Raw genomic sequence first — 17,670 nt, 5'->3', positions numbered from 1 at the left:
TCTGAGTCTCAAGGATATATTTCAGGAATCGGAATCAGACAAATGGATAAGTATACAAATAAGTACACAATGACAGCTACTGACAGCAACCAAATAAGTGATGATTATGCTACTCTGCAAAACTGAAACCATACCTAAACTGATAGCTGATAAATCACAGTACTTTAAAAGACCTAACTTACACAAATTACATTTTTACTACTTTCTTTTACACTAAAGAATGGTGCTTCAAATTCAAAGATAAACAACAAAAGGTTTAGGTTATTAAATTTTACCTAGTTTGAATCCTTTTTATTCCCACAAAGTTCTTGTATACCAAAGTAAAAGGAATAGCTTTCCTTGTTAATTTTCTTTCTTTTTTTTTTTTTTTTGTCTTTTTTCTTTTCCTTGTTAATTTTCTAAAATGAGTCTTGATTTTACATTAACTAAGGCCAGTCAAATGAAAAGAGAATAATCTCTTCATGATTAAAGAGACAACAAATGAAACTATGATTAAAGCCAAAAGATTACAATTTTAGAGCTCATTAATAAAAAATTAAAATTACACATATCTCTTAGTAAATACTAGCAATATAGAGGAAAACTTACACATGTTCAGAACCTTCAGTTACGGTTATTCAGATGTAAAACAATTAAATAAGTAACAATGCACACATGGCCATCTAACAGTGAGAATTACAGAGTCTTTAATCTTATCCTATTTTCATATTAAATCATCCTTCTATAACAAAGGATGAGAAAATACTCAAAGCTTGAAACACCATAGTTTTAATACTATTTTCACTCAAAGGAAAATAATTAAATGTTTAAATAATGAGAGCTCAATAAAGAATTTGGTAAAGTTATTAATGACGGAAATTCAGTATTTTACATGCAGAATGAAGATAGTTAAAGTTATAGAAACAAAAGTCTAGTCGGTAAAGTGTTTTTCCTAACTACATATCCTAAGGCTTTGATTGAAACGCACTTAAAGCAAAACAGAACTACAGCCAGCTGTAATTAATCCAGGCGAAGGTAAGTTGACTCACCTGTATGAACTTCCGTGACGAAAACTTTGCCCACAGATGCTGCAAAGATGAGGCTTTTCTCCACTATGTATTCTCAAATGTTCTTTCAAAGTAGTTCTGTGTTTTAAAAGAAAAATTAAACATATATATATATTCCAGAGTCCTTAATCTAATATTTTGTAATACAGATACATACATTATATTCATTTTTTTTTTTCGAGACAGGGTTTCTCTGTGTAGCCCTGGCTGTCCTGGAACTCACTTTGTAGATCAGGCTGGCCTTGAACTCAGAAATTCGCCTGCCTCTGCCTCCCGAGTGCTGGGATTAAAGGCGTGCGCCACCACACCCAGCATTATATTTAATTCTTTTAACTCCAATGTACATACTAAATACAGATATCAAAACCCTTACTACAATGGAGTTATAATTTAACCATTACTTCAGCAGGTACTTGACCAGAGAACCTGTAGTTCTAACATTCTGCATTTTTCTACACACCTCAAGGGTTAAGTAAGAATGGACAAAATTATTGAGGGAGAGAGAAGTGCACCTGATTTCTGCTTGCTTTTCTAGCCACCCTGACTTGGTTTTCATGTCAATCCCTATCAGGTGACTTCAAAAGGCAGACCATGAGCTGGAATACTGCCAGCAGATGGTGCTAGTCTACAAGAGCCACTGACACTAAACAAGTGAAAGGAGATTGTGCCCAGCTCTCTGGAAAATACCCCTGCACAGGGTATTATAAGCTTAATATATAAAAGCAGCTAGAGTAAACAGAAAAGTAACTTTCTTCATTGTATTGTTTTTCTTTTTTGACTTTTAACTTTTTGTATTTATATAAAGTTCTATAAGGGAAAAATACAGTTATTATTTTCTAATCTGTAAAGATGATTTTATATTAAGTATCATAATAATTTCCCAACTTCCCTACTATATTCATAATTTATATTATTAAATCAGCATTTCTAATTCTAAGTGTAGGGCATGAAGCTTTACTATACTGAAGGTTTTAACTTCTGCACAGTGTTTCACAATGTGATTCCAGCAGCAACAAGTTCATAGTCATCCTGCTTTGGCGTCCTGGCATTGGGGTTACTGGCATGTGTCACTAAGCTTGACTTCAAAAATACACAAAAGTCACATCTGCTCTTCAAGACTAGAATTAAGCATTTGCTCAAATCAGGAACCAGACGCTGCCACACTGTCAAATGTCTCGCTCATCTCATTCTCCTCTCTCCTCAAAAACAACCTCTTATATTTACCATGCCTTTCTATTTTACTTTTCTCACACACACTCCACTGACTTTTGAAAGCTGTGTTGATCGCATAGTCCTAACAATGTTGCCACTGTAATTAGAACACTAGAGGGTCCAAAGATGGAATCCTTCTGCAATTTTAAAGAGTTCACAAGGCCATCCTGTTATGCCAGAGGATGAAGTAACAAATAAATAGGATATAGTAAGCCAGTCGTCTAAATTTGCAAATTCTGATTTTTGTGATTTCTTTCTTGCCTTTCCATTTTAAACTAAAGCATAATTCAAGTACCTTACTTCCTAAATAATCTAATTCCTAGAACCCTTACTGATAATTTCTGTCATAGGTAAGTGCTTCAACTCGCTGAGTGCGCAGGTAACTTTACCTTTCTCGTACCGACTTCCCACAAATAAAGCAAGTCCATTTTCTCTTTCCACCATGAGTACATTCTATATGGCGTTTTAAATTTCCAGTATCATTGAACTGACGACCACATATATCACATGGAAAGGGTCCTTTAAAAAAAATAGCATGTATTTGAAATTTAAAGATAGATATTAAATTATTCAATAGAGGTACCACAAATTTGTTCCTACCACCATCAGGCATGAAGGCAAAATCCTTAGTGGTCTGAAATTATGCTTTATATTCTCTTCCCCTCTAGGTTGTTTATTCCTGAAAGTATTTCTAGACCCAAGTACAAGGTTTTACCAAAAGAAAAAATTTAAGTTTTGAATACTCTAATGTGTTCATTAACAACTTCTAGTTTCAAACTAGACTGAATCAAAATAGAAAACACTATATGCCCAATTTCTATATAAAGCAGCAATGGGAATTTTTGAAAAAATAAACACTTCATGATTTGGAAATAACTTGCTATTCACACAGAACAATTTGTCAGCAACACTAAGAAAACACTGTGACACACTTCTGCCCATTCTCACAAAACTGTACTCACAATTGTCACAGTGACTATAACACAATGACCTGGTTCTGAATTTTACTATTTAATGAAAAAGTAACTGGAGACAGCAAGTTCTACAGACTATGAAGCTAAAACAAAAACATGGCAAAAGGCACGTGGCAGACACAGCTTAAGGGAACTGTTTGAAGGATGGCAGTTCAGAATCTGCAAAAATAAACTGAAGTAGGAATGAATTAATCATAATAGTACAAGAACAAGATTGAGAATTTGGACATGGATTCAGAACCTACTTAAAGCAAATCTGGTCCATGGACACAAGACATTTCTACATTCAAAACGAAGTAAGATTTCAAAAGCTTTATTCCTAGTAAGTATGCTAAACATATTACTTAAAATGTACATTTCTTTGACCTTGGAATTTGAATTTATTACTCATTAACTCAGTCAACAAATATTTATTGACTCATTCTAAGTACTATGAGACCTCCCTCCTCCATAGCTGCACTAAGGAATGAGAAGGTCGGGAAAGCAAAGGCAGTATCTGGACAGTAGAAAATAAAGCCATGAGGATGTACAGCCAAGATGAGCCTCTATGGCAAGCACGAGTGAAGTGAAGCATTAACCATCTGCTTGGAGCCTGTTGACTCTTTTCAGTTGTTGTCTCCCAGGGTGAAACAGAGCATCTACCTTTGTGTTACAATGTGTTACTTGTTAGTGTTCTGAAAAACACTTTCCCCCCATATTGGATCCTCAGTTTTGCATGTAAGCAGCTTATCTCAACTCTTTATCTGACAGTAAAATAGAAGCTTACCATCAGGTAGAACTTCAAAATAACTCCATATACAGGATCTGAACTTTTCGTTAGATTATCTGACTATATCTCACTTTCGTTTTTTGTTTTTTGTTTTTTTGAGACAGGTTTTCTCTGTGTAGCCCTGGCTGTCCTGGAACTCATTTTGTAGACCAGGCTGGCCTCTAACTCAGAAATCCACCTGCCTCTGCCTCATTATAAACACATATATTAAAAGTTCTCCTGTGGGCTGGAGAGTTCGCTCAGCAATTAAGAATTCTGGTTTCTCTTCCAGAGGTCCTGAGTTCGATTCCCAGCAACCACATGGTGGCTCACAACCATCTGTAATAGGATCTGATGCCCTCTTCTGGTGTGTCTGAAGGGAAGGACAGTGTGCTCACATAAAATAAATCAATAAGTCTTAAAAAACCCTTTGCCTTAACTGTTCACTCCCTCAACAGGACATACAATCGTAACAGAAAAGCACAAATGTAGTTTTGAATACAACTGGAACTCTTCATCACTAGCAGCATCACTAGGACAAGTAGACGAGATCCATAAAAGCAAGTACTCTGCAGACAGTGATCAAGGGACACGCCGTTTCAACAATCATTTCAGGTGCTCTGATTCTCAGGAATCGCTCATCTGAAGCTTACAACAGTTCACAGCAATGGATGTGTAGAGGTGAGGGTGAAAGCTGGCCTACTACACATCATTAAACATTTCCTTTGTTGTCTATTCATGATCTTTATGGAGCTAGGTGCCTTCCCAGGACATGCATCTGCTCTAGTACTGAACCACATCACCAGCCACCATTCATTAGCATCACTATTTAAGGGGAGAAAAAAAAGAAAGGAGAAGAAAAGAAGAAATACCCAAGCCTATGTTTAATCTTTCTCTTAAATATAATGAAAAAATATAAACCCATTATTTTATTTCAAAATTAGATTTCTCAGAGTTCTCGAAAATAATAACTATAGTACTGGAAATAACACATATTCAGAGAAAGAAAATACAAACTCAACACCAATTACAAATGACCTTTGTGATAACTGTTCTGGTTGTCAACTTGACTACATCTGGAATTAACTAAAATCCAAAAATGGAGGGCACAATTGAGAGAGATTTTTGCTTCATTTGAGGTAGGAAGCCTTTAACCTGCATCAGATCTACTAGAAGCCTGTATTAGGAAATGGAAGAAGGAAGCTTTTGCTCTTTGTCTGCTTGCTCTCACCTTGCTACCAAAGTCCATTTCTTCACTGGCATTAGAGCCTATTTCTTCAGGATTCCAGCACCTAAAGAAGACCAGTTGAAGCCAAGCAGTGGTGGCTCATGCCTTTAATCCCAGCACTTAGGAGGCAGAGGCAGGCAGACCTCTAAGTGTGAGCTGGCCTAGTCTACAGAGAGAGCTCCAGGACAGCCAGGGTTACACATAGAAACCCTATCTTGTAAAACAAAAAAACAAGACCAGCTGAGACATCCAGCTTCATGGAATCTGGATTCTTGAATTTTCCATTCATAGCTAGCAACTGCTCAATTAGCTTGAACATAGCCCTTAAGTCATTCTAATAAATCCCCTTTACACACACACACACACACACACACACACATACTTATATATAGACAGACAAACAGATAGCTATAGTTAAATGATATAGAGTCAGAACCCTGACTAATACAATCTTGTTTAATCCATACAGCAACATTTATTAACATTCTTTGAGATATGTGAAACTTACAAGTTTGAGTATTCTCTAGATTATATAGTAGGTGGCTGAGTAAGACAGTGAAAACCACTTCACTATGAAGTCTTACTCTTTACATGATACCATACCTGTAAGTTCTTCCTAGTAAATGTCACCTCATAGAGAAATTATACACAGTAAGCATGTGTGAGCAGAGAATTTTGATTTATTGACCTGCTTGATTATGTGCTGCACTGTGCAATAATCAGGAGCCATAATCTCCCTAGACACTAAGGCAAATTTGTTACATAGGCAGCAGCTGTTTGATAAATGTTTACTACTTTGAATGTTCAGAGTCTTTTCCTAGAGTATTTTTTCAGTTATCTTTATAACTAAAGCTTTAGCACATTGATTAAACTTCACTGTCTACTGTTTCTGTACATTTTCCTTATTGAGACTACATAAAATAGACTAGGTATAATAGAAAAGTAAGTAATAGTTTAATAACAACAATAATAATTACTTTTAGAAACATCATGTTCAAAAGCTCTAATAGTTCAGCATATGCTGATAGAAAAGAATCATGCAGGTTACTTTAAAACTTTTACGCTCTAAGAATACATAGTGGCCTACCTTTATAACTTAGAACTTTATATCTGATATTTTTCAAATAGTGATTACTAAATGACACATTTAATTGAAGTTGGTATAGAAAATCAGAAACAGAAATGGAGGTAGAATCAAAAAAGCTCTTTGCCAGATTACTTTTAACAAAAAAGAAAAAGAATCAATTATAGTTTTCAAATCAAAAAGAAAAGAAGCCACTAGTTGTCCAATAACAAGCAGGCGCTGGGCTGGGGAAATGGCTCAATGAATAAGAACATTTCCTGAGTAGGAATGAAGACCATTAGTCAAATCACCAGAACCCAGGTCAAAAGACAGGCATGAACAACGCATCTGCAACCCCAATGTTACATGGCAAGCAAAAACAAGATTGGCTAGTGCTTGCTGGTGATCAGTCTAGGTCGAGGGTCAATGAAAGACACTGACTACAGGGAATATGGTGGAGTAATAATTATACAGGACATACAGCACCTTCCTCTGGCTTTTGCATGCACAAAATGAGTGGCACCTGTAAATACACATGTGCATACACCACATACAACCACAAATGTACACACACATACGCAAAGCAATTATCCCTAGAATAAAATTAATTTTCTCACATGTAACATATAATCATTGTGTCTCCAACTAAAACTTGTATTAAATTTAATAGTTGTTTCTATGATGGCTTTTTAGAATTGCTAAGATTGAACTTAGTCAAAAAGAAAAAAAAAAAACACTTGGAAAAAGTTAAGCTTAAAAGAAAAAAAACACATATATTGTACCTTCTAGCAATTAAGTGCTTTCTATATTATAATCACAAAAATCAAATAAGCCTCGAAACACAATAAAACCTTGAAGTTATCTGACAACAGATACACACTTTGATCAAGGCAATAACAGTTCAAGGACCTTTAACTGTTTTTCACTGACATATAATTTTCTAGATAAATTCAAAACTAGATTACTAATTTACTTCTGAAAAATATACAACTAATACAGCAAACATACACACACATACACACACACACACACACACACACACACACATTAAAATAATAAAAATAAATCTTTAAAAAATTAAAAGAATGATCAAGCCAGAGAGATGGCTCAGTAGATAAAGGTGTTTGCCACTAAATCCCTTAACCTCAGTTCCATCCTTAGGACCCACATGGTGGAAAGAGAGACCAACTCCTACAAGTTGTCTCAATATGACCAGTTAAGCATACTCAAGGACACGCGAGACACACAAATATCTAAGTACTTTTCAAAAAAATTCCCAAAACAATAAAAAATAAAAATAAAATCCACTAAACAAAAGGCATATAGACTTAACAGAACACCAAGGACATATTACAAACATATGAAAAGATGTTCCACACAATGTCTCCAGAAAAAGGCAAATAAAGGCAATGATATAGCAAGCAATTATTATCGTGGCTTAAATACAGAGTTCTGATAACACTAAATGTTAAATACTATGGTAATGAAGTTCTTATCCTTGCTGGTGAGAATTCAAAATGGTACAACTATTTTAGATGACAATTAGAAGACAAACTGTACACATTCTAACAATCCAAATAGAAGTTTTCTTTAAGTTCTTAGGTTTTTATCAACAAAACTTGCAAACAGATAATTACAGCCATTTTACAACTAATCACCAAAACTTGGAAGTTCATCATTTTTTAAAATGCACCATGTGGTGGAGATGCTGATAAGTGATGATGCTATGCACGCACGGAGGGTGATAACCATGTGGTGAGGATGCTGATGAGGGATGATGCTATATATGCACACAGAAGCTGGTAACCATGTGTGCACAGAGGCTGGTAGCCATGTGTTGGGAAATGCTGAGGAGAGATTATGCTATGTCTGCAGAAGCTGCCAGTACAAGAGCTATCTGCACTTTTTCAATTTTGCCGTGAACCTAAAACTATTTTTGAACAAAAGACATATTTTGGGGATTGTAATTACTCATTTTACACTTCTCTTTTCTCTCTCCAAACAATAAAAATATTTAAGAGGAAAAAGTACAGTTTAATAGTAGTGAGCTCTTCGAGAGTCAGACAATCAGTAAGTCAGTGACTACTTTACAACTTACCTAGGTGGAACTTCTCTTGATGCTTTAATCTTGCAAACCGGGACTTGAAATGTTCTTCACAATAGGTACATTTAAAAGGCTTATCTTGTGAATGCAGAATCATGTGTTCTTCCAAGTGTGGTCTTCGAGTAAAAGATTTCTTACAAATCTAAATGAAAGTGTATATAAAATGTAACTACCTTAATTTAAGCCTGAATCAAAATACAAAGCTCATAACAAGTATAAAACATTTAAGTTCAAGAGAAATATCTTCCAACAAAAAATTTAACAAAAGATAATCAATTTTCTAACTGAGCTATGAAAGTGGGAAAATAAGAAACACTGGGAGAATAAGAGGCTCGAATTATGTTAAATTAACCCTAAAAACAGATGGATTTCACCTTATTCTATGTTTAACATGGCTGTAAAATACTCTTAGTATGCTAAGTCTCTATAGCAATTTCTTTAAAAAAAATTTATTTTATACATGTGTTTTGCATGCATATATGTATGTGTACCACATGCATGCCTGGTGCCCATGGAGGTGAGAAGAGGATGTTGGATCCCATGGAACTGGTTTATGGATGACTGTGAGATAACACGCAGGTGGCAACAAAATCTGAATCCTTTGCAGGAGTAGCTGAACCGCTGAAGCCACCTCTCTAGCCCCTGAATATCAATTTTTTAATCCACAAAATATAGCCAAATTTTACTTCAGGAATTGATGTCAGAAATAAAAGGATTTTTACTGTTATTATCATATTATTTAATTAAGACTGTAATTAAGTCACAGAAAATCCCTCAATGAAGTTATCTTGAAGTTTTCAAAAATATGAAAAGATGGTATATAAAAATGTGGTTCACGTCAGGGACTTAAAAAGACTGAGGCTCTTGTAGCACCAGGTAGCCGTACCAACCAGGCACAATTCCAAGATTATTTTATTTAATGCTCAAAAAAAAATCCTACAGAGCACACGGAACTATCAATATCATCATTTTTAGAGTTGAGGACGACAAAACCTCATAAGGTGAAGATATTATGTTGTGAAGAATCAAAGAAATTAACTTCAATTTCTTGAACCCACAATTAGAACCAGTAATGATTCTAAAAGTGTGCTACATATGCAAGTTAGTCTTTAGAATAAAACATAAATAACAAGCAATATTAAATACTAAACTATATGCAACTGAATTATTAGTCACCAAGTTGGCAGCCATATGAGTCACTGTGAGAGTACCTTAAAACCAGACAAGGTCAGCCAGTAATTTGTAACTGAGTTCTTTTGACTGACAACTCACAGAACCAAAGAAATACGAGCGAAGCCTTGACCCTACTTTGGATTCCAAACACACAAAAAGGTGAAAAACAGGAAAACAGCAGTTTAAGGACCCTTAAGCTTCAACATGGTTTATTATACAGCAACAGACAACCAAGAATGGAAAGTTAGCTTTAATACTTTATATTCTGCCACAGTAATGTTAGAGATTGTCATGCACAACTATAAATACAGAGCATAGTAATTTTGTTAATTGTTCGCTACGGATCACGGAAAACTCCCAAAGTAGAATCTTCACTTCTCAAGTCTAAGAAAACTATCACATTACAGGCTAAATAAAAAGAAAAAAAAAAGTTCAATTAATTCTATTTAATAGAGTCTAAAAGTAAGTGAAGTTCCATTACTTTAAAACCCAATTACTTCAATTTTCTAATAGAAATTTCAAATTCTTACATCACATTTCCAACTTTCACTCTTAGTCTTCTTGATGGAAATAAATTCTTGTGCATTTTCAGGATGAAATCTATCAAAGAAAGAAAATATTGAGAAGATATGTTAAATAAGTCTATATTCCATATGAATCTGTCAACAGTGATTTCAAGATCAGACATTATCCCAGTGTGATACACAGCTTACACTCAGGAAGCTGTAACTGGAGGATCTAGAACTTGTGGCTAGCCTGGACTACAAGCCAAACCTCTGCTTCAAAACACAAAGAAGTAGGTATGATTTGCTTGATTTTAGTTTTGTATATAAGCTTCCAGCGATCCGCCTTCCTCAGCCTCACAACAATCAGCAACTTACCCACCTCAGACACTGACTCTTCTTATAAACACAGGTTCATAGAGTAAGGATATCGGTCCCAGCATTTTAATAATTTTATACATATATCTAAGTTACACAGAAATTAAGAAAAGTATATTCATTGTACTCTTAAACAAAATCTACAGGTTTTCAGGTAATTTTTAGAGTTGGTATTTAACATTGTATTAAATGGTCATAAACTTTTCCGCACTAAAAGTGAATACAAAAAAAAAAAAATTTAAAGCCATGAATTTCTGAAGGCTTACTTGTCAAAACTTGTTTTGGTTTTTTTTTTTTTTTAAAGGATAATAAAGTGCATCTTAAACTTTACATTATCAGTCATATACTTGTTGCACTGCCAAAAGGCTTCATCAACAGTGAGAAGAAAAATATGAACAAACTGCAATCTGCTCGTTTGGTCATCTGTTACTTGTATTTGCACTGGAAGGCACAATGACAGCATACTCGCCTCTTGACATGCTTGGCTAGTGTCTTCTTGCTTGCGTGCAGCTTGTTACAGTAAGGGCACTTGTGCTCCTTCTTATGAAACTCTGCTTCGTTACTGTGCTTCTTTCTGTGAACAGTTAAGTTAGACTTTGTCGAATAACGCTGGTGACAAATATCACACTCAAAAGGCTTCTCACCTGTGTGCACACGGGTGTGGCTCTCATATTTCCCTACAATAGAGAAGAAAACTGAGTTCAACATATCTGCTCTGCTTTGATGGAAACATCACATTGCAATGAAAAGGTAGCTTTTAATAACCTTATTATATATACCCAAATTCACATAGGGAACTAAAGAGAAAACTACTTATCTAAATTTCTAACTAAATGAACCTCAAAGATTCAGCACTTTGAGTTTAATGCTTAAAGTTGTAGCACTTTACAAAACTGTATCTAATAAATTAATATATACATGATATTTAAAAGTCTAGTACCTAATAAACACTAATAAATGTCAGCCATTATTATCATTATTAGTCTCTTTAGTACAGTATAGAAAGTAATTTATCAACTTCCAAATGCATAAATTTTTTGGTCCCAAATGTAAAACAAAGAGAAACCTAAAAATATGAGGTGTAAGAAAAAATGTGAAGCAGCTGTTTACTTTCTATAAACATTACTACAGCTGTGAAGATCTTATACCAGTAATTACTAGCATTTTTATTACATGAAAATCAAGACTTTTTCAATTTAGAAATAAAAATTAAGATGTTTTGAATATTAAAATCATTAAATAGGAAGTTAAATTTAAATTTTTAATTGACTATTTAGTAATTGATTATTCACCTTCTTAGACCATTAAAAACATTAATTAAAAAAAGTGTAAACTTAAATAGCTCAAAGAAGGCAAACACAACAGAACGTGTGTGTGAGAGAGAGAAAAAGAGAGAGAATGAATGAATGAATGAATGAATGAGGGTGCTTGCCCATGTGTACACATGCCAAGCCCTGAGTAAAGCACCGAGTGTCTTCTTCAAGGCTCTCCACTTTGCTGTCTTGAAACTGGGTTCTAACTGAACAGTAAATCTGCCTGTTAACTAATCTGTTGGCCAGCCAGTATTTGAACTCCACCTGTCTCCATCTCTCAATTCTGGACTTACAGACACACACAGCCATTCCCAACTTCTTTTTATGTGGGACTCAATCTAAGACCGCTGGTCTTCATATTTGTAGTCTTTTCCCCATCCCCCAAACCTAATGATTTAAAAAAAAAAATGGAAATATAGTATATTGAGATTTTTTTTCTGATTTGAAAGCTTTTTATAATAAAATGTAAATAATTTATAAAAGAAGAAAAAAATGTAATGATGTCAAGAGACCAAGAAAAACTCTTCTAACATTAAGAATCATAGAAATGAAAAACTTAAATTACAAATTCAAGGTTTATGCACATCTATACTGCAGAGCCTATTGTATCCATGGATTTAAAAGTCTGAACAAGAACAACAGACATGCCTAAGGGAAAGCGCGCCTCAGAAGATCCAAGTGGGTCTCCAGAGATTAACGCAAAAACAACAAAAAAAGAAAAACAAAAAAGCAAAATGTAAGCCCCCAATAAATCTCATGTTTAAAGCAATTGGCAGGGGTGTGAAGACACCCCACAGTAGAAACAAGTAATATTTACAATCTACATTCACTTCTTCACTTTTATGTGGTAGATGCTACAATAACAATATATAAAATGAGCATGTTCTCTTCTAACTTATCAGTCTCTATTAAAAGAATTAAAAAATATCTTACAGTAAAACTGCACATAGCAGTTTTCTGAACTAAATCTCAATATAAACTTTCTCAAAGTAGTAGTAAATCGAAGATGTTTTCACATGAATAAATTTGTCTTGATGTGTTTCTAAGTTTATCCCTCATATGTCTCAGCAAAAATTATTTTTCAAATTTTATATGCAGTTTTTGTGAAGTACCACTAAATTAGCCTGCAGATATTTCTGATATTGTACCCGTTCATATAGCATACTCTAAAGAGTACAGAAATAAAATATTTAGTTGTAGAGAATGACAACAGTGTTACAATTAGCTAAGAACAAGCAAAGCCCTCATCTAAACAGACAAAATGAACTCATGTTTAATAGAGGTGGAGGGGACACAAAACTCTGTCCCTAGAGAAGGCTGTGATTTACTCCAAAGATTTTAGTTCTCTACAGGAAACAAAAAATATAAATTATCCAAATTTTCTCTCTTACCCCATCTGTCATCTCTCTAGTTTGCTTTTTACCCAGTAGGTTTTTGGTACAAGGGGCAGCAAGGTCAAAGGACTTATATTTACATGAGAATTGGATGAGGAATGGACAGCTGGGAGCCTATGGAAAGACTTAACTAGATCAGGAGTGCTACTTGCAGCACCAGAAAGAAAAAAAGATCCAAGTAATGGAAGCAAACCTCTGGGTTATGTACTGTGCAGCTAATAGTCCCAGCAGAATTGCAGTGCTTAGCCCCTGCTCTCATACACGTACTTTATGGCAGCCAAGTTAGGAGGTGATGAAAAAACCAATGGGTCTACACAAGCCAATGTAAACCCAGGTAGCTTCCTTTAAACTTAGTTCAGTCAGTTAAGAGCTTACTGGCAAATGTTAATGACCTAAAATATGTAGATCATACTAATTGAGCCATCCACAATTTAGTTAGACTAGCAAAATCAAAAACCTAAGATGGACAACTGTAAAATCCGGAAAAAGGAATGAGCATGGTATAAGAACAGCTATTAAATGGTTTTGAAATTAGGCACACAAGACATTCCAAGTGTTATCTTCTATGTACTCTTTCCATTCTAGCTGTGGCCAGGTGCTCTGTCAACATTCACCACAAACACTGTGCTAACCTCACCCCACTTTTCATTACCAATGCCATTCATCTTCTGAATCCAAGCAGCATCATGCTTCTGCCCCTCTGCTTCCTTCTGGCCTCCTTGGCTTTCTCATTTCCTTGCCTAACTTCATCCTCACACTGAAGCCAAGATGATGTGGCTGTAACTATGCCATTCTCTTTTTAAAGCTCCCCTTCCCCAGCAGTCTCATCAGATAAAAGTAAGCCCCTCTGGATAGCATCCAAGCCATTCCCAAGCTGGCTGTATGCCTGTAGTGAACTGACCCTTGCTCATTGATTTCCAAGTCAAAGTAGGCTAATTAAAGTTTGTACATACCATAAGCAGGGAGTACAAAGTCTAAGATGTATAGGAAAGATAAAATGTTCCCAGGTACCTCAGCCCCTAAAAGCTGCTCTCTGTTTATATCCTCATACTGATAGAGCTAGTGACCATTTACTACCAGGATTGACAAGTTTCTTGTGCACATACACTCTTCCCATTGACTAAGTTATTCAAAAGTTGTTTCATTTCTCTGTGTATAAAAGAGTAAAATCATTAATAACCATTAAATTGGATTCTGAAAAGTATCCTTAGAAATACATTCAAAACTTATCATAAAAGCAAAAAATATTTTTACTGTACAGCCAGTCTATACCTACTTTGATAGGAAATGGTTACAAATCTTATAAAACAAATTTTAACCTATGCAAATAGCATATATAACCCAGCACAAGATAGTCATATATCAAACTGCATGATTTCTTTTACAAAGTCAGATTGCCTAAAGTTGTTTTAATCATTTATGTGCAGAATGTGCTTAGCAATATCATAATCAATGTACATGTAACTCAAAACTACTAGCACTGCTAAGATTAAACAGGTATATAATTCAAAGCTATATAGAATAACTGCTGATATTCTGGAGTCTTTCTCCCAAATATAGAACCTGTACCCAGTTAAGATATAATGAAGAAAACACAAAAGGGTATATATCAAATTATTTCTGATTCACAACAAATTTAAAATAACAAGGTAAACTATGTGCCAAAAATCAGAGCATGTTCCCTTCAGAACTCTTCTTAAATGTTCCTTTCAAAGTTTAGTTTTTAAAGATTACCACTGTTGGGGAAGAGGCACAAAGGGTAAGTGACTAGAACTAGGAAAGGGGCTAGCCTTACCTATCCGGTCAAATGTCTTATCACATTTGGGACACTGAAGGATTTTCTTATTGCTGTTCTGAATGATTACAGGAGCTAACCCTTCATGGATGCTCCCTGCAGAGTCACCAGCCTCGGGTTCCTCTTCTGCATCATTATCTTTGTCACTCTGCTCAGTGTCAGAGTCATCATCGGACACTTCCTCCTCCAGCTCTTCATCTTCAGCATTATATTCACTTCCAGGGTCCTCAGAATCATTTCTATCTGACCTCTCCTTCTCAAAACTTTCTTGATGCAAATTGTCTGACCCATCCCCACTTTCCTGTTCATCGTCACTGGTGTCCTCAAACTTAACAGGACACTTCCGATTCCTCTTTGACCTCCGGGTAGAAAAACTTCTCTCCAGCATTTTTAACCCATGTTTTTTCCCCAATAACAGAGACCTGTGAGTTTTGGCTAAATGATTCTCTAAGGACTTTTTATAGCAGAAATGCCTACTACAAAATTTGCACTGATGATTACTTGATAGTCTTCCAGTTAGTTCATTTAGTGTTTCTTCTGGTGACGACTTTTCAGTCAGTTCTGCCTGAAACGCAGCAACATTTTCATTATTCAGCAGCTTTACTGCATCTATGATGTCCAAAAATTTTGCAGCCTCTAAGACAAGAGGTATTTCGTATTTGTACACAAAAAATTCCGATGTGTAGAGAAACTCAAGCAAATGCTGAAAAACTGAATGCGTTACGTGATCCAGGGTGACAACATCGGTGCTTGGATTTTTGCTCAGACACGCATGAAAATAACTACTGCCGACAGCAACTACTACTTTATGAGCACTGAACTCTTTTCCTTCCACTATGATAAGTAAATCACAGAAAGACGGTTGCTTCTGCCTATCGTCGTTCAAATACTTCAGCAAATTTTTATTATACTGCAAAGAACTCAAGAGCTTTCTCTGATCTGGAGAGGGAGGAAGTTCTCGGCAACACTGAGGAGCTTCAGGGGTTGGTCTCTCTGGAGCCTGCGGATAGGTCACTTGGCCACACTCCACAGCAGCATTTTCTTCTGCAGAATCTTTATGATAGCCTAGATGGATCTTCTCGTCAAGATTTGAAGTAACCTTTCTCCTTTTCTTCATTGCAATGCGGCAATTTCTGAACAAGAAACTTCATACGTGACTTACGCGATTGATGGAAACAAAACTAGATTGTCTTGAACAACAGCTTCTGAAGGGGCGTGCCCCACCGTTTCATGGTCTGCAAAAAGAGTGAGAATCACATCAGAGCTCCACCGCATAGCAATCTTAAATAACCAAGGGTGTTGTCAACTCGCCTTTCCAACATCGTAACTAAATTACAAAGTCGACATTGCATTCACTCCCAGCTAAGATTTTTTTTTTTAAGGCAGGGAACCTGGAGAGCTGGGCTGGGAAAGACAACCCAACAAAAGAATAGTGTGGAGTGAAGGCACAGCACACCTTCCAGGCCTGATTCACGAATAAGGTGGAGAGACCACCACCCAGAGAGCAGCATCCCGCCGAGACCGCAAACCTGGCAGCCTGGCCGGCCCGGCCCGCAGTCCCGGTTTGGGTGCTGGGACCTTGACAATAAGGCCAGCGCGGCCACGAACAGCGAGTCTCCATTAGCACGCGTTCCCCGGGCGAGCGCGGCATGGCTCCTGAGCGACAGACCTTCCGAGATCCACTAGGCAGGGCGGCCCCAGGAGGGGCGCAGAGTGGGGTCAGCACGGGCGACGACTGCGGGAAGCGGAGCCTTCCCAGGCCCGGGTTGGCGGGGACCCCTGCTCGCCCGTGACCCTTCCCTCCCTGGCTGTCCGGGGCAAGCGTCCCACAGGCCCATTACCGGGAAGCCCGGGCTCCCGCGCCGGCTCGGGGCCGCCCAGCTCCGATCCCCGCGCGCTCGCGCCCACCCACTTCCGGGTCCGGCCCCCCACCTCAGCCACCTCCGCGGCGCTCCTTCCCCTCGCGGAGTCCCGCCGCCGTCGCCGCCGCCGACGCCGCCGCCGCTGCTCGCCAGGCAGGCACGTCAGCCGCGCGCGCAGCCGCCCAGCCGCCGCGAGAGGCCGGCGAGCCCCGGCAGCCGCCCGAGCGCATGCGCGCGCCTCCAGCCCTGCGCATGCTCCGTGAGCTTTCCTTCCTGCCCTGGATGCCCCTACCAAGGTCCCAGGTCCGTTACACCCGCTTTCCGTGGCCACTTAAGGGCCCTCGTTAACTGAACCAGAAAAACTTGGCTGCGGGAGGGGAAACGGAGATACCTGTGATGAGGGGTTAGGGGGAATTGGCGCCCCGACAACTGATGTGTTTCCAGTGGATCACCAAACAGCCACCTCCTCCGGAAACCTGCCCCAGTTCACAGTGGCAAAGACCCAAGATGCTGGCTGGAAGTAGTCTTGTGGCTTTCCGACTTACATATGCGTAAAATGTAAGCACACATAAAATTGTGGGGTTTTATTACCTTACGATGAACAGAAGATGTGCATGTAGGTGTGAAGCTGAGAAAAGGACAACCAAACCTCTACGGGACTTATAGCCTCAGAGCCCCTGAGTTGCATCTCCAAGGGAATGAATGCACAGTGGACCGATATTGCCCGTCTGGCGATGAAGATTCTAGAGATTTGTACAAAACCAAGGGGAAAAAATGATACAAAGACCGTGACCAAAAAGAAATAAATATATACACCCTACCTTTTACCTGTAACTCCACTCTCTTCATAACTATGAGTCTGAAAATCTTGCCCCCT

At 37.4% G+C, this 17,670-nt stretch overlaps 1 protein-coding gene across 2 annotated transcripts in view; it reads right to left on the bottom strand.

The window, feature by feature from the left end:
* The window catches only part of Zbtb41 (zinc finger and BTB domain containing 41), a 30,050-nt gene extending 13,122 nt beyond the window's left edge, over window positions 1-16,928 (bottom strand). The window contains exons 1-7 of one of the 2 annotated variants that reach the window (XM_029538744.1): window positions 16,864-16,928; window positions 14,932-16,166; window positions 10,899-11,106; window positions 10,079-10,148; window positions 8,370-8,517; window positions 2,648-2,777; window positions 1,029-1,124 (exon numbers count right to left, since the gene is read on the bottom strand). In XM_029538744.1, the coding sequence (XP_029394604.1) occupies window positions 1,029-1,124; window positions 2,648-2,777; window positions 8,370-8,517; window positions 10,079-10,148; window positions 10,899-11,106; window positions 14,932-16,048 (1,769 nt within the window). In that variant the 5' untranslated portion in view covers window positions 16,049-16,166; window positions 16,864-16,928. Of the gene's footprint in view, window positions 1-1,028; window positions 1,125-2,647; window positions 2,778-8,369; window positions 8,518-10,078; window positions 10,149-10,898; window positions 11,107-14,931; window positions 16,167-16,772; window positions 16,840-16,863 lie in introns of those variants that run through there. The other variant, XM_021197594.2, reaches the window with a different exon arrangement.
* Between the last annotated feature and the right edge of the window lie 742 nt (window positions 16,929-17,670).

Source organism: Mus pahari, chromosome 5 (genome assembly GCF_900095145.1).
Source record: "Mus pahari chromosome 5, PAHARI_EIJ_v1.1, whole genome shotgun sequence".
Classification (NCBI taxonomy): Eukaryota; Metazoa; Chordata; class Mammalia; order Rodentia; family Muridae; genus Mus; species Mus pahari.
This window is presented reverse-complemented; position numbering and strand designations above follow the sequence as displayed.